This window comes from Oxyura jamaicensis, chromosome 11, assembly GCF_011077185.1.
Source record: "Oxyura jamaicensis isolate SHBP4307 breed ruddy duck chromosome 11, BPBGC_Ojam_1.0, whole genome shotgun sequence".
Taxonomy (NCBI): Eukaryota; Metazoa; Chordata; class Aves; order Anseriformes; family Anatidae; genus Oxyura; species Oxyura jamaicensis.
Window position 1 is genome coordinate 17,556,811 of NC_048903.1, and position 20,032 is coordinate 17,576,842.

The 20,032-nt window shown below is 39.8% G+C and overlaps 1 protein-coding gene across 2 annotated transcripts; it reads right to left on the minus strand.

Moving 5' to 3' along the window:
• Nucleotides 1-270: 270 nt before the first annotated feature.
• On the minus strand, nt 271-3,606 carry HSBP1 (heat shock factor binding protein 1). 2 transcript variants are annotated; one of them, XM_035336867.1, is made up of 5 exons: nt 3,458-3,606; nt 2,931-2,997; nt 2,624-2,743; nt 1,920-1,964; nt 271-1,687 (listed from the first exon to the last, which is right to left on the minus strand). In XM_035336867.1, the coding sequence occupies exons 1-3, from the start codon at nt 3,500-3,502 to the stop codon at nt 2,625-2,627; spliced, it is 231 nt and encodes a 76-aa protein (XP_035192758.1). In that variant the 5' UTR covers nt 3,503-3,606; the 3' UTR covers nt 271-1,687; nt 1,920-1,964; nt 2,624. The 2 variants fall into 2 exon arrangements, with proteins under 2 accessions (XP_035192758.1, XP_035192757.1); XM_035336866.1 differs by lacking the exon at nt 1,920-1,964.
• Nucleotides 3,607-20,032: the final 16,426 nt, after the last annotated feature.

The following is a 20,032-nucleotide window of genomic DNA, read 5'->3' on the forward strand; positions in this document are numbered from 1 at the left end:
TGTAAGGAACAGCTTTCTTCATATGTATTCTGGTTTCCGCTGGGATAATAGCAGATGGCTTTGGTCTATACTGTAACTACCCAGCACAATATAGATCTGATGAGGCATGAATTGTGCTTAGCTTTTTACTGTACACAATACATTTATATTCTAGCCTGTATTTTATAGACAGAGGTCGTGCTAAGGTCTTTCCATAACTTAAAACTAAATACAATCTCTGATAAAATTATATACTTACGCTAGATTTCACTTTAATATATATGACCTGACTATTTGTTAACACATAATAATTTATTAGATTTTTTTTAATGACATTGAAAATAGCCTAAGGCTGGTATTACAAGGTATATTGATACATTTTCTATGTTCACAAAATTGCCCTATTATTATCAGCTTTTATTACAATTTCCTCTCAGTTTTGAAAAATGACCTGTCATATTGCCTTCGTAATACACAGGTACTAATTTGGTGGCACTCAAAGAGCAGTCTTGAGTGGGGTCCACATGTAACTGCTGACTGCCACTAGTGCTTTCTTGAATTTGTATTTCAAGCTGGAGTAGGATTGCAATGATTGTCAGTAATATGAGACATTGGTCATTTTTCTTCACACCAGTGACATATTACAGATTCTTCTAAAAACACTTATAATTACCAAAATACTTTAATGTAATCAGTTAAACTTCAGGCCCATAAATGTGGATATGACTATAAAAGCAAACACTTTTCTAAACTAATTATTTTGAAGAGTTCCAGCTCTGTTATTCAAAGAGTAGTAAGGCTTTACAATTCTGACTGGATTCTCCTTTTGTTACTCAGCATCATTGCCTTGTTTAGCAAACTGTGTTGTACAACAAACCAGTGATTTAAACTGAAAGAACACACACCCCTACAATCCCATCCCTAATCTGTCAAGTATCAGTATTTTAATCATAATTGCTGTTCAAAGGTGATGCCAAGTGACACATGGTCAGTTACAAAGTAGAGGTTTACAATGTTAAAAAAACTTGAATCCCATAGTGAGATTTTTCATGGTAATTCTTTGTTTAAATATACCACATTTGAACGGCAGTCATTGCTTCACTGTGTACAGATGTCTCTGATGTCTAACCTGTATTTCTGTTCTATGTTCTAGGAACACACATGTAAGGTAATATGATGAACATGAGATACGATTTTGATATTCAGTGTCTTACATTTCCAAAAACCACCTTACTACATTTATGAGGAAAACACAATACATAGTCATCTGCTAGTCAAGACTGGTGATCAGAGCTAAGATTAATGCCAAGTTTCAAACTTGTGCTTCACTCCACAAAGTTACATAGAAGTTAAGATTTCCATTTAATCGAAGTCACTAGATGTTTAGCTATCAAAAATGAAATGTCTAGAAAAAGTATTTAAAAAAGTAACAACAAAAAAAATACGCCCAGTAGTTGAGATCCATAAGATCTGTGTTTTAATAACTAATTGATCCTCATAACAAGAATTCAGAGAGTGAAATTACAGTACACAAATCAAAATATAAACTAACCTATTCCTACCTATACAATATACATTAGGAATGCAAGCTCTGTAACAATATAAAAATGCTTTTACACACAGTAGTTGCAAAAAGCTGTTCGGTAATTCCAAGGGCTTGTAGAAAAAAAAAAAAGTCTTCCAGCATTAATCTTAAATTATTGGCAATCTGTTGGGGAAAAATAATAAAGAATTACTGAGAAGAATTTAAAAACCACACTGATCAGAAACTTTCATTTTGGGGGTTCAAGCTAAGAAAACTGACACTGGGGACAATGAAGTCCATAATAATTTGTGTTTTTCTCAAAGTATACAAAACATAGATCCTGTAACAAGAAAAAAAAAACATTTCAAATATATATGTGCCTATTACACAGGCTGCGTAGTGTTCTAGAACTAATCTCAGAATTTCAGGCATGAGGCCGAGACATACCTTATTTAGCCACCTAAAAAAAGAAAACATTAATCTAATATCACGTGTGTTCATTTACCAGTTCCCTTCCACGGATTGCAAAAATCAAGTTCTGTACAAACCGAAATGAAATCTTAGCACTCACATATTGCAGTTAGGCTCCAACACACAGCCCTTGTTTATGCTGGAATGCTTTGGCATTCCTGCATTGCCCCTTCCTTCTGAAATACCTTTAGCAACAGTTGTAAATGCTGCATGAGGTCACCACTTTAATTTCTTTATATATTTTAGTACCAGATTCTTAATCGCTGTTTGCCAAATGGATGAGACATCTACTTCTCTAATGTTTTTATGCAGGAACTTTCCAACTCTTCTCCTTTCCAAGCAGCAAAGATGGTCATTATTCCAGCTCTTACCAAGACTATCAGAGTGCGTGAACAAGAGAGGATGAATACAGCTATTGCAGTTCCTCAAAACTAATTATGCATGAAGAAAACATCCTTGGTGAAGAAACTAACAAGTTCCTGCTGAAGGGAGCTTCCTGCACATTCACTTACTGTAACGTATAGCACTGCTCTGCAGGAATTTCAGACTACCTTGCAAATCAAAAGAAAATTTCATTTTAGTCTTTTAAAATCGGTAATTTCAAGCGACCTGACAATTTGTTTCAAGGCTAGCAAGTGATTGTCTCACTTTAACTCTTGTTAGTAGCAGGGGTCTTGTTCTCGCCTTCCAGTTCTTCGACTCCAGCTTGTGTCATGAGGTCTGCTATATTTTTCTCCAGGTCATCTATGCGACAGCTCATGTCATCAAGTTCACTGGTGTTAAGGAATATGACCACAAAGCAGTAGTGTTGTCAGGTTGTTGGTTTTGGTTTTGATTATGGCTTTGCTCAAACTGTTATGATCACTTTAAATGTATCTTACAAATCCCACTGGAAATATACATAAAAAATAATTTTACAGTGGTATAGTAGCTATCGGACTTCTAAAAAGGATATTTCGTCCAATTATTTGGTCAGACATGGTTTGAAATTTGTCCTGCATTTGCTGAAGCAACGTCTGCACCTAGTAAAAAGGAAAAGAAAAACAAGTAAGAAGCCTGTTTTGTTTCCATTAAAGAGGCTGTCACAGCATTTACCCTTATATTACCAGAATGTGTAACAACGTGATTTTTTCCATTGCTGAGCTCAAGCTTTGCAGTATAATCCCGTATTTGGGTACTGCATTATACAAACACGTACACACACATGAGAATTGACACTCGGCCACCAATTTCAAGACGGGGCACACCACGACCACCCCACAGCAGCCGTCTCCAGCTCCCCGCGCTCATCCCGCGGCCAACCCCTCCCGGTTATGAGCCCTTCAGCCTCTCCCTCCCCTCGCTGCCCCCCAGCTCCGACCGGGGCTGCCCCTCAGGGAGCGGGGCCGACACCCGGCGGGCCCAGAGCCGGGCCGGGCGGGCCCCAGCATCCCCTCGGGGTAACGCAGCCGCCTCGCGGTGCCGGCCGGGGCTCGGGCGCACCACGGCGGTGAGGTCCTGCACGCTCTTGGGGTCGGGCTCGGCCATGCTGGGCTCGGGGCGGCTCGGCGGGCGCTCGGCTCCACTGCGGCACCGCTTCCGGGACGCGCCCCGCCGCTTCCTCCGCGGGAGCGTCTCGCGCGAAGAGCAGGGCCCGGGGTGCTGTGGGAAGCGTAGTCCGAGCCGCCTGAGGGGGCGGTCGGGCGGGAACAGCCCGCTGGTGGCCGGTGATGGCCCCTGCCCTGCCCTTCTGCTGGTGTAGCGGGGAGAATCGTGCTGTCATAGTATCAGTATCAACAGTCATGGTGTCAAAGCGTCACAGAGTCGATGCTGAAGAAGAACTTCAAGGTCATCAAGTCCACCAAACACCACAAGCCCACATCTCTAAGTGCCACCTACACGTCTCTTAAATAGCTCCAGGGATGGCAGCTCCACCACCACCCCTGGCAGCCTGTTTCAATGCCTAACCAGCCTGTCTGTGAAGAAATTCCTCCTGACATCCAAGCCAGGCCTTCCGTCACACAATTTGAGGCTATTTCCTCACTTCTCTTGTCACTTGTCACAGTGAAGAAGAGATCACCACCTTCTTCACTGCAGCCTCCTGTCAGGCAGTTGGAGGAACAATGAGGTCTCCTCACCCTCCTCTTCTCCAGACTGCCCCATTTCCCCAAGCTGCTCCCCATAAGTCTCATCTTCCAGTCCCTTCTCCAGCTTCGTTGCTCTTCTCTGAGCGCATTCCAGCAACTGCACACCCTTGTCAGGAGGGGCCTGAAGCTCAAGGTCTGAGTACGGGGGACAGCCACTTCCCTCGTCCTGCTACCCACACTATTTCTGATACATGCCAGGATGCCACCAGCCTTCCTGGCCGCCTGGTCACACCACCAGCTCACATTCAGCCGGCTGTTGGCCAGCACCCTAACGTCCTTTCCTGCCAGGCAACTTTCCGGCCACTGTTCCCCAAGCCCATACCACTGCTACCAATGTCCCTTGGGAGGCCATGGGAGCCCACTCATGCCTCGTGGGCCATGGCTCCTCAGGATACAGGCAGTCTCCCCACTTCTGCCCCTGAGAGTCTGGCTGGCCCTTGTCACCCTCTGCCGTCTTCACAGAGGCTGTTGGCCCCCACCAGCAGGTGTGAAAAGTAAGGATCAAGCAGTTTTATGCTTACTGGTATATGCTAACCCATGCTTTTCCCTGAGTACAAGGCAGTCTTGTCAAAAAGTAGCGGCTGGCACAACTGCATGGGAAGGGACGGCATTAAAACATCTTTATTTTCAAGAGCATTAAGATTAAACATAATCTTATGCTTAGAATAAAAGCTTTCCTCATACTGAGATTTAGTAGTTTTGCTGATGCTCTTAAAAAATAACTTTGCAGGTTGGGGAGATTATCAGTGCATTTTTTCTAGCCTCAGAAACAATGCTGTCTGAAGCGGCCTTCACCCCTTTCAGCATTTAATTTAGAAGGGAATGAGCAGTTAAGCCTAGCAGGCAGCTGCAGGTAATCTGGATTCAGAAAGGGGCTGGCCGTAGCAATGGCAGCATTACAGATTAGCGGTGAAAGTCGGGGCAGTTCTGTACACGGATTGATGATTAAAGGGAGTACATTACTGCGGCATATTGTCTTCATGAAATAAAGTACAAATAACAAAGTTGCATGCATTAGATTAAATTCATGTCTGCCATAGATTAGTGATATAGTCCTTAAGATACTGTAAAGCTTCCCAGAGTGGATTTTTGCAGTGGGAATGGTTGCAGGATAAGCATTTCCTAAGTGCAAATTTATAGGCTTTTTAGACCAAAGCTACTCGTCTGTAGTTCTCCATCATGAAATGACTTAGTGTTTATGCAGCTTGTTTATTGTGTACTGAGATAAGATCTAAACAAACTGAAGTCAATAAAAACATTGAAGGTGCATTTGTAAGTGAAGAACATTTACCATTAGCAGCAGATGATTCTCAAATGTCTCATTTCTAGAGAAAGCTGATATGCTGACATGCTCTGCCTGATCCCATAACTGGTAACAAATGGGAGATGCAGGGCATTTGCATTATTAATGTGCCTTTTGGAACATTGCAGTAGTAATAAAAAACAAACAAACAACAATTTAGTGCCAGTTTAGGGAAATTTTGTTGACTGTTTAAAAGTAAGTGTAGTTTCTAGTTCTGAGAAATGCTAAGAAATTCTCTACTTTGTTTGATTTGTTCCTGGAAAGGTGGTCGTTTTCATGACTGTTATTTGCATCACATAAACTACTGTTTCTAAAAGGTTGTCCTGTCTGGTCTCTAAGTGCACACTGAAGTGGAGGTTTCTCAGCTGCTCTGGGTGCAGTGATGCCTACGGGGCCAGGCTGAGGCTGTTCTGCGGCTGCTGCAGACTCCCAGAGGACGTGGGACAGCAGTGTCTGGCTGGGGGCTGTCTCTTTTCCTGCATGATTTCAGTCTAGGATGGTATAACCATGACCTGACAGCATGGTGCTCACGGACAGGGGCTGTCTTGCATGTGGCACACGTGGCTTGAACAGGGAGGGAAGCTGTGGCTTTCTGCAGCGACTTCAGCAGGTGCAAGCACAGCAGGCAGGGGCACACACACAGCAGGACAGATCTGACTTGTATGCTTGCGCTTTCTTGTGCCAAGCTGAGGGCCATCTTTGTTCTATTATGCGTTCTCCTGGTAAAGCTGAGTTGCTGTGTCCTGTTACCGTCTTAGTTGGATCAGACTAGCAATATGATTCCTCAGGCTGTTAAGATTTTTATAGGTGTTGAATAGCTGCCCATTTGTTCTCATATACCTTTAGAGATTTTATTTTATTTTATTTTATTTTATTTTCATGGGGGGATAAAACATTTTCATTATTCACTTTCTTCTTAGCATAGCACAGTTAAACAGTGCCTAACTTAAAAATTGCAGGGGTTTGTCTCCTCCTTAAGACTGGACACAGAGAAAATGCTATACAAGGCAGACTGGTAGGATTAATGATCCTTTCACAGTAATGTTCAGAGATTACTAAAATGAATGGAGATATAGAACGCTTAATACTCTTGCTAGCTTTTTACTGGCAAAGTCTTAATTTGAAGTGTAAAGAGAAGGAGGATCTTTAGAATTTACAAAGGGCATGATGTGTTCCTTAAAATCGGGAAATTTACAAAGATTGATTTAAAAACAGTTAATGAAACTGCTATAAAACGCTGGGAAACGTAATTCCAATGGAGAGTGATTGGACCATGCAGTACTAAGTCATTGTCAGGCTGTGTACGAAAGCAAGAACATTTTCAGTTTTCCAGAGAACCCGGAATGAACTTTGCCTTTGTGTAAACATGACAGAGATTTCTGGTGTCTTTAGATCTGATTCTGTTCCTGTTTATTTTGGTGACGTAGGATTAGGGTTTAATATAATTCTCATCAAGTAACCACTTAAAATAAAAAGGCTGTTAATTTAACAGCTTATTTTTTAGTGCCAGTTAATGTCAAAATCACCTTAAGCAGTTAATCCTGCAGAATTAATTGTATATTTGCTGTTATGGGGGATTGGGAGGCATCTAATGAAATGAAAGGGTAGTTGTTAAAAAGCAGAATAAAATCTCCCAGAGGCAATTTTTGCAAAGACAGTTGTCTTTGTAAAAGGCTGTGGTCTTACTGAAAACACTGCTGTGGATTCTGCAATGACCTCAAAGAGCTGTGGTCCTGTTTACATCTCTTTTAAATTGCTGCTCTTCCAGAGGACCATTTCCCTGGTAGAATTCTGGTGCATTAGCTCAGTGTTAACAGTTCAGAAAATATGATGTTATTTTGCCTCTGTAAGAGGCAGTATGTAGCAACTATACTTCAATTGTTTGGACTATCAGATCTTACGTGGGCTCCTTGAAGACTTTCAGATAATTATGGTAGTTGTGAGTATTATTTGTGCAATGGCTCTGCACTCAAACTGCCGCAACCATTCTTGCCTGCCCCCCCATTTGACTGTGCTGAGTTGATGGATCTTAAGGTACTCAGCATGTAAAATCACAAAAACACTTTTTGTATTTGAGCCAAAGACGTACGATGAAATCTTGAGAATGAAATTTTAATATCTCAGTTGCAGCCTGAGCTGCTCACGGCATAAATTCTTGAGAAATTATAAAAATATAACAAACAGAACTCCTTTATTACTTCCAGAGGAAAAATGCTCTTTAGAGGCTGTCAAATATACATGAGGTCAGAATGTATTAAACAAAGAACTATACTTAGAAAACAACGGTGAAGGGAAAAGTAAATATTCAACATTGTGACTCATGTGAATATTTAACTGGATAAAGCATAAAATATGGAAATCACAAAACCAGATCAAGAATAAATGTGAAAACAACTCATAGCAAAACAGAAATGATTCACAGTGCTTTTTTTTCAGATTATTCCTCAGCAACTAAAATAAATATCTTTAGTATGGGTAGTTCTTGCACAAAGTTAACTCCTGTTAAGTAATGAAATCACTTTGGCTCTTGAAAATCACTTTACCCTCTGGTAATTTATCCGGTATCTTGCTTTTTCAGTCTTTGATCAGCTTGCTGTTACCTGCCATCAGAACTGATGAATGAACTTTGTGGATTCTCAGTACCTTAAAAGCAAAATATTAATGTACAGATATTGAAACTTTCAATATAACGATGTGGAGTGTGGACCATGCACCAAACTGAAATACTTTCTTACATACATTGACGTTTATGACCTGCAGTGTCTGAAGACCTTCCTTTTTAGAAACTTGAAATCCATTTTCACCTCCAATTACAAGCATTCCAGAGGGCATCTCATTAAGGTTCCTGCAAAAAGCAAGCATGCCACAGATATAAGGAACAGAATAATTGTGTTCTGCTAATTAACTGTAAGTGATTGGATTTTCAATCAAGTAATTATTAGGGGTGTTGGCTTTAAGTTTCTCTGGCAAAGGGAGATCTGCAGCACAGAAGGAGAGGAGTTCTTAATGGAGATTCAGTTTCTTCTCTGGGAAGTGATGCTGGTGAAAAGTTTTTAACCTTGTTGGATCTGGCTGAGCAGAGCAGAGAGAGATCAAGCTGTTTTGTAGATTGTAGTGCAGGAAAAGGAGCTAGCTTTTTATCAAAGAGATATACTTGTGCTTCAAGAGAAATTTCAGTGCTTTATCCACAAACTCAAGTGTGGACGTCAAACTCACATCTGACCCACTTCAACGGAAGCTCATTGCTTTTGAAGATGCAGCCAAAGTGTTTTCACTTGACTTTGAGCATGCACTACTCACACTCCCAAGTTAAGCGAGTGATAGTCAGTTGTAAATAATGTATTTAGTTTTGCAGTAGTTTGGCTGAGCTAGAGGAACTGGAATTACACTTGGGCAGCAGGCTAGTTTACTTACAGCTTTAGATTGAAATTATAACAAGTAGAACAACTGGATACTGTTTTGGCAGCCTTCACATTCAAAGCTTAATTGACCAAGCCAGGAGATTACTTGAAGGTTCGTGAGGCTAAAGTGTAATTAAGTTGTTTTGTGGTTTAACTCAAAGGCAAATAAGCCCACATCTTTACAGTTTTATCCTGTTAATTAGCCCTGTCTACTTCTTTGCCAAAAGAAAATGTGGACTACTAAGAGTCTGATCCTGCAAGTTGCTGATTATCCCCAGCCTTCCCATGGAATTGCAGGTGCCGAGCACCTCAAGACATTGCAGGATTAAACTATTTGTTCTGCAGAGCTAGGTCAGTGTGATATTGAAGAAGGCAAAAACACAGCCTGCAAAACTACAGTCATTCCCTTGGGGAAGACACTGCAGACTATTGGATATGCCAGATGCTAATTAAATATTGGCTAGTTTCTGGTTTAAATACTGAAAGTGCTCACAAAGAGCTTTGGGCTACAAATGAACAGATAACACACAAACTCATCTCATAACTTGGATAAGTAAAAAATAATTATAAGACAAGGTTATAATAGCAACCTCAGTGAAGGACAGAAATCATGCTGATTTGCTCTCCTGCAAAAAGCTTGTGTGAGCTGTGGAAGGGAAGCGCTATGGAGGCTACAGACTCCAGCTGGGGAGAGATTTACATCAAATGATTGTTGAGGCTTGGGTATGGCAAAGTATAACCAAACAGTGACTGTAACTGCACAGTAAGATCTTGTTTCACTTTTCCTGAAAAATGCTTATCATCATTAACTCTAGTGTACTAACACTAGTGTTAGAGAGCATTTTCTGAGTGGCATCAACACTGTTATTCTCACGTCTTCTAACTACATTCATTATATTTGTCATTCTATTAAAAGAGCTTCTCTATTGCAATGATTTTACATTTTTGTCTGAATTACAGCTATTAATCACTTTTAACACATCTCCATGTACAGCTTGTTTGCTGAACTCCTCATTTTTTCCCCAAAGATCACATAATGATTTACTTCCCAGATTTGCTTTTTGGTGCACAATAGTGAAATGTTCCTTTATTTTATTTCTTACCTTCCCATGGATGAGCAGTTAAGTTGAGGTGTGTACTACCTTTTGAATGTTAACTTTCTATCCAGAATTAGTTGAAAAGCAGTAAATACCTTCAATTTGGGCTCTTCAATGAGAAATTAAGGTAAAAATGCATACTTTTAAAAGATATGTTTAAAAGAAATAACACACGTTTCCACAAAGAATGCTATTAAGTCTTCAAATTCCTTTATGGGCCTATAGATTACTCAGAACTAGACATTAGTCATGAGCAAGTGCCTGGCACTGAGGTCATTGTTTCTTAAATTACTTCTGGCAGTGTGCTTTATGTCCAGTATTAACTTCATTGTTTGGGGCATAAGCTATTGTGCTTAAAGTTGTCTTGCAGCCATCTTAACTAATTCTAAACTCTACTGTCTCCACTTTAACTTTGTTGTTCAGTCCTGGTGTGGGATGATGTAAAAATTGTCAAGGTCAGCTCAGCTCAAATGCTCTTAGTTTTCATATAAAATTGTTCAGAAACACAAAAGGAATGTTTCTTACTTATCCATTCTGGTGCTTGTATGTCAGCTGTAGCTGAGCAGAATATTTAGGGTGACATAATTGTTAAAAAAAAAAAAAAAAAAAAAAAAAAAAAGACATTTTGAATGGATGCGGATAAGATTTCTGTGAACATTTCTCAAAGAATTCATTGGTATTTCTATTGCTTTGAACAAACAAAGCTGGATGTATTTGTAGCAAATATTTCATGTGTGGAGGAGAATAGGTAACTATTTCCAGTGTCTGCTCTGCCAAGATATTTTAGCCCTCTGTTATTGAATTGAATTGAAAGAAGTTTGGCAAATCAGTTGCAAATTTACAACTACATATCCTAGACAGCCAATTTTTTCCTTCATTAAAATTAGAAGTTTTTCCTTCCAATTTTAACTCTGTAAAGCCATGAGAAAGGTGTCATTAGTAAATGGACTGAGGTGGCACCTGGAAAACAGATGGACAACTGTGGAAGCCAGCAGGGAAGCCAGATGAGGAAAGGGGCCAGTGAGATGGTTCTGCAGCTACTCTGAGTAATGGGGTAATTACAAAGGCTTTGCACAACGTGTAGATCTGTACCACTGGGTTTCTTGGAGCGGTGATAGCTGATTCCTGCTGTGAATGAATCTAGTGATAAATTCCTGCTGATTCCAGGACGATCAGAATTAGGTCAATACCAAACTCTTTTCCAAAAGCTACCCACTAGGAAATGAATAAAACCAGCTTTTGTTTGTTTAGTGTAATGGAAGGAATGTGAAGGTTTTCTAACTGCAACATCCAGGCAATAGAGAGGTCTACATGTAGTATCCCAAATTACTCATTAAAATCCCTTCATTTCCTGCCCAAACTGCACCATTACACACTGCCCTTTGGCTGTTAGGAACGTTATAAGTGATAGCTTCAGTCCCATAGTGTTCCGCGTAGTTGTTCATGTGCTAGAAGAAGAGTTTCTGAGTGTGGACAGCAAAAAAAGAACTCTTCCATTTCTTCATTTTTTCCTAATTTTGGGCCATGTTGTTGCAATTCAGCATGGTGCATAAGCAGTAAATACTATTCTGTGCTTCTGCGCTGGCCAGCTGGTTCCCCAGATTTAGTAGAGAGCTGTTTTACAGCCTGTTTGCTTGGCATACAGCAGTTCCCTGCTAAATTATTCACTTTATTTTGTGGCCAAGAGACTGGATGCTTGTGACATATCAGATGAAATTCAATCTCTCCATCTGATATAAACAAACTCTCAGGACTTGTCTCTTTCAGGAACAGGGCTTTCGATAATGTGATCATCTTCTCCTGAACTGTCCTCAGCAATCCAAAGGAAGGCACTGGTAAAGCAAAGGCAAGATCCTCATCACGTAATGGTAGTGCACCCCCTAACCCTAGGCAGATTTAGATCAGGTTGGGGTGAGAATGAGTGGGGCACTCTCTGTACCTAGACATCAGAAAGGGAAAAGGCAGTTTGCACATGAGAATCCACACCAGAAAACACTGAAGTGAAAGGGGTCTCTCCAACAACCCTACCTAGGGCCTCACGTGGATCCGTTTCAACAGATAGTGGGGCAGAAGGACACAATGCATGTGTGGAGATGAGCAACATTTTTTAAAGTAAAATCTGTCTTGTTTGGGGGCAAACTCATGGGTTTGGGGATCTGACTTTGGTTTTTATAGTCTTCAGGGTGCTTGCTGTAGAACTAACCACATCGCCTGTCTTTGTCTGGGAGGCATTTGTTTTTTTCAGCCCTAGAGCCGAGGGATAAGGAATGGGGTAAAAATGACAGGTGTATTCCTATTGCCCCCACCACAAGAAGGAAAGACTGTGCGTTTAAACAATTACAAAATAGTGCTGTAAAATTTAAACCATGAGATTTAGATTTCCTTGGGTTGTAAATCGGGCATAGAAGCCACATAGATATCATTCATTCTACCACCCAACAAAAGTGATAACACAAAGGAGATTTGATTTTTTTTTTTCTTCCAGAAATGAGGAAAAAAAAAAAAAAGAAGCAGAAGAAGGTTGTTTGTTTCAGTCCCTTCATTTCCTCAAGAAAAGCTTCAACTATCTTCAGTAGAAAATACAGAAAAATTTTATCACAGACAAGCTAAAAATGCCATTAGTGAAAAACAGATACTTCTTCAAGCACATCAAAACTGTCAATATCAGGTGCTTCAAAGAAAAAATAATGCTTTGATTATAGGAAGACTGTGGCAGAGGAAATTCTTTCACAAGCTGTATTATCCAGTCAAAGAAGAAAGATAAAACATGATTAATAAACTGCATGCAGATTTGTGTGGATCAGACCTTGGATTATTCTAAGAAGTAATTTTACAGAAACTCTTTGGTGTTGTTTCTGTGGATAACTAAGGGATTGTCCTGGGAGAGCAGAAAACTTCTAACTTCCAAACCATCTCAAAACTCAGAACAACTTCTTACAGAGGATATGATGGAATTTCCCAGAGCATTGGGTTGTGAAGCTCAGCCAAAACAAAATACAAGGCATGCCTGGACTGCCCAAACAGTTGTGTTTTAGTTAAAAGTACTTAGTTTACCGGTTTGAGGGCTGTTCCAGCAGGTACAAGAGACTGTTAGCTGCACGCCAGTGCTGCTTTTGGCCTGTTGATGCATCGCATGCAGTTGTAGTTGTCAGTACCAACAGTCACCCATCAGGGCTTTATCTGCTGGGATTTGCTTTCACCCTTTAACATTCCTGTCTTTGTGCCTGTGTCATCAGCATGTCCTTTACTATCTGTGTGTCATCCATCCCTTGCCTGGGTTCTCTTGCCATCCTTTGGTCAGAGAATCTCATCTTAGTTTCTCAAGGTCCAACCAAGTTTTTCTGAGGTTAACAAATTGACCTCAAATTGATGTGGTTTGCATTCAGCTAAATATTCTGGTCCTGACACAGGCTTAAATAGTGTCTCCTATTGGCATAGCATTCCTTGGTGTCTATTTTTTGGTCCCCCTTTTCCTGAGCCTGAATGTGATACTCCATGTCTTAGGTCAGAGGATGCAGGAGGGTTTATAGGAAAGGTTGCAGCTGGCAGATCTGTGCCCGTTAAAGAAGCTCCTTCGAGAACAAGGGCTGGGCTGGAAGCATGCACCCCTCGTTGCCACGCAACAGTCAGACAGAACCCCGGGTACCAGACACAGCTCATCCATCATTTGGTGATTTTTCTGTGTCCTTTGCAAATGCGGCTTCCAGAACTGCACACAGCCTTCCAGTCTGTTTCAGCTGTGCTGTAAAATAACTTTATTACTCCTACTTATTAGTCCCCCACACTCATATCTAATGATCTTGTTAGTCTTTTATGCTACCACACTCCATCAATTTGTATCTGAGTTTCAGATGATGACAATGCTGTTCTGTGTTTATTCATTACAAAGCAGCAAGGTATCCTGATGTGAACTTAGCTGCAGATGTTTCCTAACATCAGACATGCCTTTTCTAGGATAAACAAGACTCTAAGAAATCAATGCAGTGAAAGTAATAAACATACGGCTGTGAAACAGAACGTCCACTGATCCAAATTTCTTCTTTTTCTGTTTCAAGTAAACATTTCCTATGGGAAGCTGTGTTCTTCATGGTGGATTCAGCGTGTTGTTATATCTGTGATACAGCACTAGGAATGTGTTAGAGGGCTATTTCCTTGCCAGATCTGAAGACTAAGTTTTACCATCTGCTTGATGTCTTTTTTCCCCTTTATGTAGGTAATATGAGTGGTTAATATTGAAGAGAACTAGTTCTTTATGTTGATAAAAATTGTATAAAGATGTTAAGAGCATTTGATAAATGAGATTTACACTTGCCTGCAAGTGAGAGAACAAATTTGTTCTTGGGGCTCAGAATACTCCCTAGTTTTAGAATATGATTATTTTCAGTCTACTACTGAAAAAATTCCTAGTGCAAGACATTTCGTTTGATGTTCAATAGAAAGTGCTTATTTATACAGTGAGACCCATAACAATATGCAACAGCAAACTATAGAAGTGTATACAGGACTGTTATAATTTTGTGTTTGTCTAACTCTGCAAAAAAATGTAAATCCTATGCCTAGCGGAAAGTTATAGAAAGGATCGTGTAGTCATAGCCCATTTGGATGAAACAACCAGCAAGTTTAAGAAATGAAATTAAACTTTAACAGCACCCTAACTACACAACAGTAAAATTCATTTCTTATAATTCTGGTTACATTATCTTAGAAACTCACTTTTATGATATCTTTAGCTATAAAAGAAATTCATTAGAAACATAAGGAGCACAATGAGGGCATCTTTCATTTCCCTGCTGTAAAGCTACATGGGCGGAAAAACGCCAAGCTATTTATTGTTTCAAAAACTGTAAGTGCATGCATGACTGCCAAGGGAAGAGTTAAGGTTATGTACCGTAAGTTTCCTTCTTCCAGAGGTCAAAATATATAATTTGGGCAGGGTCAGTAACGCGTAGTCATATAAAAGATGGAAACTGTGAGAGGGAATCCCATTTTGAAAGTAAATTAAAACTGGAAGATGATCTTAGAAACAATGCGATATATGCTTGTCAATCAGTGCTTTTCAAAGTGTTAGTTGTGTACATTGTGCTTTCAATATTCAGCCTGCAATGGTATAAGCCTCATCTCAAGCTAGCTGTTGTTTTCTTGCACTTTCCATAATCAAAGCCTGCTGAACTTAAATTAGTGCAGAGTCAATCATGCATGCTGACTGTTTTAGTTATTGCTTCTTTTCAGATCTGTACCAGTAGCATCTAGGGAACACAAACAGTAGTAGACCAAGAGCACCTGTAATTATTATTGCGAATTAGTAAGTTGACCTTGCCAGAAAAAAATGGAGCAAAAGTTTGCCTGTTAATTAATTTTCTTAAATGCTTTTTAAATTTGTACATATACTTATATTGTGGAGGTAGACAAGGAAAAAGAAAAGGCAGTAAATGATGGGTTATATACTGTTGCCAATTTGGGAACAGCATTTTTACTAGTACTAGATCTGAGCACCACCACAACAATTAGGTGCCAGTGTTTTATGGTAATTAAAATAGACTTATGTCTTCATGATAATTTGCAAGTTAGGGTTTTTGGTGGCAAATAACTTGAGGTGTATTGTTGTTTGAGCTGGTTGATTTGGGGTTAGAGCAGTTTCCTTTATTTGCCTCTGGCTTGCAGAATGCAACACAGGTTTGCAATTAGCATCTGCAGGTAACACCTGTCCTGTGGGAAACAAACTTCCACTGCTGTGGGCCTCAACCAGCACAGCTAAATGTAAGGGGACAAAAGCTTCATAGCAAAAAATGTCACCAGATTGTGCTTCTGACCTGCTGTTCAGCTTCTGTTCTGCTTACAGTTACACATGGATGGACTGCTGTTGTGCAGGACAGCTTGCAAGGTACTCTGCTGATAAACTATGAAATCCAATGACTGATTATGTCCTGGGTATGTTAGGGAAGGCCAAAGCTTCAGAGGTTCTTCAGAATCTTTCCATCAAAAGAGATGGACTGATTATATATATATATATATATATATATATAAAATTGACTTTTCTTATAGGTGTAATCACAATGACCTCTATTTTTTGAGGCATCAGGGCAATGGAATTCTGGCTGGGCAATGGAAAGGGAAAGAGCTGGTGCATCTGGAAGGGAAAAAGAAGAGTGCTTCTTTTGTTCTTTAAATCAAAGCCCATGGTAACCATGTGATTTCATCAGGACATTATTCTGCTACGGTCAGGAGGAAATCTAGGGACATTCCTTCCCAGAAGGTCCTGTGCTTTTGACGGATGAAGTGTTTGCTTCATTTCCCAAAGGTTCTTTCAGTTAGTTTCCTGCTCTACCTCCATTTCCTCAGAATAGCAAATGCTGAATTTCTGTCCCTGCCTTTCTGTCCTGCAGTTGCGCCGCCTCCTTGGCATGACTAGGAAAGGGTGAGATCACAGCAGCCCTGCATGTTATTTCTGTGGCAGAACCGAGGCAAGGAGCTGCCGAGGTGGATGTGGAAGCTGGTTTATGCTAGCAACAGAGTCCACTTCTTGGCAGAGATTTCTAGTGCTTTGTCAAACTGTCTGGCTGCATCAGTTAATTACTCATTCCAAAGTCATATCAGAGTGCTTAAATATCTCAGTGAGTTTGTTAATTTGATTCTTTGACTAGTTTGGGGAAACTTGGTTGTGCTGGGGTAGCACGAGAATAGTCTTATAATGTACCTGCAGCATGCCTGCCTGCCAAAGAGGAGGATAATCAATCAGTCCGTTGCCACCACTATTGATGTAGTGTGAGATGGTCTCTGACTTGAAAGATGAAGAGGAAATTAAGTGTAACACAGTGATAATGGAATGATCAATTCTGCTTGCTGTAGACTTTGCCTCTGCACTGAAAAAGCAAGATATTTTGTGAATGCTAGCTAGAGATGTGTAAATGAGATGGTAAGTCTTGCTCGAAATACAAAGCTAACCAGAAGTGACTAATATAGCACTGTCAGCATTGGTGCTTTACCAACAAACCAAGAAACACAAGAAGAATGAGAGGATGTCCCAAATCTTTTGCTTCAAGAAGGCACAGAGAGTTGTGGTTGTTGTCATGAAATTCCTTTTTCTCAGTCTTTGAATCATGGTTCTGTTTTCTCTTATCATCACTGAGTGTAAAGAAGGAATTAGTGGAGAAATCATTTTCCTCTAGCAGTTGTGTAGCTTGGGTTTTTATCTAAAAAACTGTCATAAAAACTCTTTCTTGATATTAAAAGATTGCTTTCAGTGGCCATAAACACTCATCAGTTTGGGACAAAGTCTTTCCCTTCAGTGGCATTTTCTGTGGAAGGAGCTTTCAATATCAAAACTTGCTCCGAGTATCATGGGTCTCAGCTTCGGCTAGGATGAAGCCTTTAGGTCACCGGAGCGATCCTGAATATTGATCTGGGGAGGAACACATTTGTAAGTGTCTCAACTTGGGAATGCCGTGCTGTCGATAGGATTGGTCTCTGCAGGAGGCGTGTTTACAAATTTCTCTATGTGTAATGCCAGTTTGAATTTTTTATGTTAATAGTTCCCCTAGGGGAGAACAGGACTTCTGGATGTCCACTTATAGGATCAAGCATTTATTATTTATTCTATATGCATTTATTGATGGTTCTTGCTAATGAGATGTACTCGTACCCTCGGGTTTTCCAGGGCTTTTATAGAATGTCAATTTCCTATGAAATTATTAAGGAAATAATTAGGAACTTTCATCTATTTTGCATCCTTCCTTGCATGTTAGAGCTTTGGTGTCACCCCCTGCTGTTATTTTCAGGATTATGACTTTCTGCAAAGACTAAGGATTGGATTTCCATACCCTGGCCCTTTTTCAGAGCCATTGAGGTCCTTATTCAGTGTCTCATCCACTCTCTTAAATGATCTCAGCTACTTTCCTCAATAGTACCAGATGATGAAACAGATAATGGTATTACCATGCCCCAGTCATATGCTTTAAAATATCATGCTGAATCAAAATTTCATTATTTTAATATTCCATTGACCACTATATGAACTTTCAATGTGCTGTGGCTTCTCCACAAAATTACATTAAGTAACAGTGGCTTGTATGAAATCTTTTTTTTAATAGCCTTGATTAGTCAATAGCTTTATAATACAAGATTTTGTTTTCAGATTCCTTTTCTGTGTAGTAAACATTTATTTCTTGGCACTACCGTCTGTTCAAATTGCAGTGTTGTTTACCTTTGTTTTTAATTTCATGTTAGCCTCAGGTTAAACCCAGTCACACATCAATCACCATTGAGCTTGGAATCTGTGCAGATACATTCTGCAAAATTTTTAACTATTTGACCAGATATCCATAGTGAATCACAGCAGTCTCCTAATTCAGGATGACTGTAGCACGCTGACCACCACCTGAGCAATTTTGTTTCTTTTTCTTTTTTTTTTTTTTTTTGATTGGTTGGTTGTTTTTTTGTTTTTTTGTGTGTTTTTTTTTTTTTTTTTTTTTTTTTGTGGATTTTTTTGTTTTTTCTGTTCTGCTCTGAGCTGGGCAGTCTTTGGCAAAACAGGAAGTTTTGAAGCAATCAAGACAGAACTGCATTAAGATTTGGGGAATCATTTGAATATGGAGGCCAAACACTGGCTTCAGAGATTGTTCCATTTTTTAAAGCCTTGGATGATTGTAGAAGTATTTCAGATTGTACTGTAGTGAAATGAGCATTCATGAGGAAACTCAGCCTTAAGCAAAGTCACAAAGGCTCTTCTCCATCACTGTCCTTCTTTCATGCTGTTTTCAACCCACTCAGAGTAAATTCCAATCTCCTAATATAAGACTGAATAGTTCTTTGAAATTAATTCATTTCAAAATTAGTATTGTTGTGGAAATTCATCCCTTTCTTTACCTTTGTGAAGTTATTTTTAAATATATACATTTTCAAACTGGATGCAACCTAAGCCAAACCACCGGAGTGTATTCATTGAGTATTTGGATTTGGACAAGCACATTATTTTATAGCTCTGTATTTATATATTCAAATTACAGAAACGGTAGTTTTAAATCTTGGAGTACATTTTGATCCTTTTGTTGTTGTTGTTGCTGTTAGAGAGCATGCTTTCCCTAAACTTTTGTTTCTTTCCAGGGCATTTCAGTTGAGCCAATGCCAGTGCAGAGCCAAATCCATTCTCATAGTCAGCATTATCTCCTCAATGTTTCTCCGTGCCAGGTGATGTTTCCTGGTAAGTCCTAAGCACAGCTCAAAATAGGAATCCCTGCAGCACAGAGGCAAGGGTTCACCTTTTCTCCCAGTGATCATGCCACTGTGCCCTTGCCTTGCATCAACAGAGATACTCAGGATCTTGTCTTTGTGAAGGATATGAGCACCATACACCCAATTTTTAGTATATTTTTCCCCTCTTGAATCATCCATGGTAGATAATAAAAAATGTCACAGAGCTGCTCTGAAAATCCTGCATCTTTGAAATAAAGTACAGCAGGAATCACAGCAGATAAATGACATGTTTTAACTGAGATGAGTCCTTGGAGAACTAGTCTGGTGATTACAGGGAGACTGCAGCTGAGTGTCTTTTTAAATCATGTAATTTGAAATTAACTCTCTTTTCCTTATCAAGTTAGTACAGTCCATTGTTCTGAATTTACGGCTCAAGTTGCTATCTGATGTTTAAAATATAGCATTTCCCAGAGTGTTTCCTGATCAGTTTAATGTAATTTGAGAGCCTTTCATTCTTGAATGCTACAATTGCAATGAGATTAGAAATCACAGTGGTTAAAATGAGTTTCCGTTGCTAAAAAAATAGATATTGGTAGATAATTCAGGATAAGGCCTCAAAAGAGAAAAAAATTAAAAGACTAGAAGGCAGAATGTAATCCATATTGAGAAACTACCCGCTGTCCAAGGCAAGCATGGAGTCCAGCATCTTCAAACTGCAGATCTCTTTGATTTCTGATAATGTGCCAGATGTAACTTGAATGTCTCCCAGATCAAGTGTTGCTTGATTAAAATGGGTCACAGAAAAGAAAAGCAGTCAGAGCTTGCCATGTTCTACTCTGTGAGACTCACCCTGCCTGCCAGGCGAATGGGCAGCAGAGCTATTATCATTCAAAACATAATGAGATGTGTGATTTAGGTTTTTCAGGTCTCTGCCTTTTATA

Excerpts from the sequence above, each read along its gene's own strand:
- HSBP1 (XM_035336866.1), bottom strand. The coding sequence starts at position 3,502 with ATGGCCGAGCCCGACCCCAAGAGCGTGCAGGACCTCACCGCCGTG. Across the intron at positions 2,998-3,457 it reads TGCAGGACCTCACCGCCGTG|GTGCAGACGTTGCTTCAGCA; the intron begins GTGCGCCCGAGC and ends CCTTTTTACTAG. Across the intron at positions 2,744-2,930 it reads TGACCAAATAATTGGACGAA|TTGATGACATGAGCTGTCGC; the intron begins ATATCCTTTTTA and ends ACACCAGTGAAC.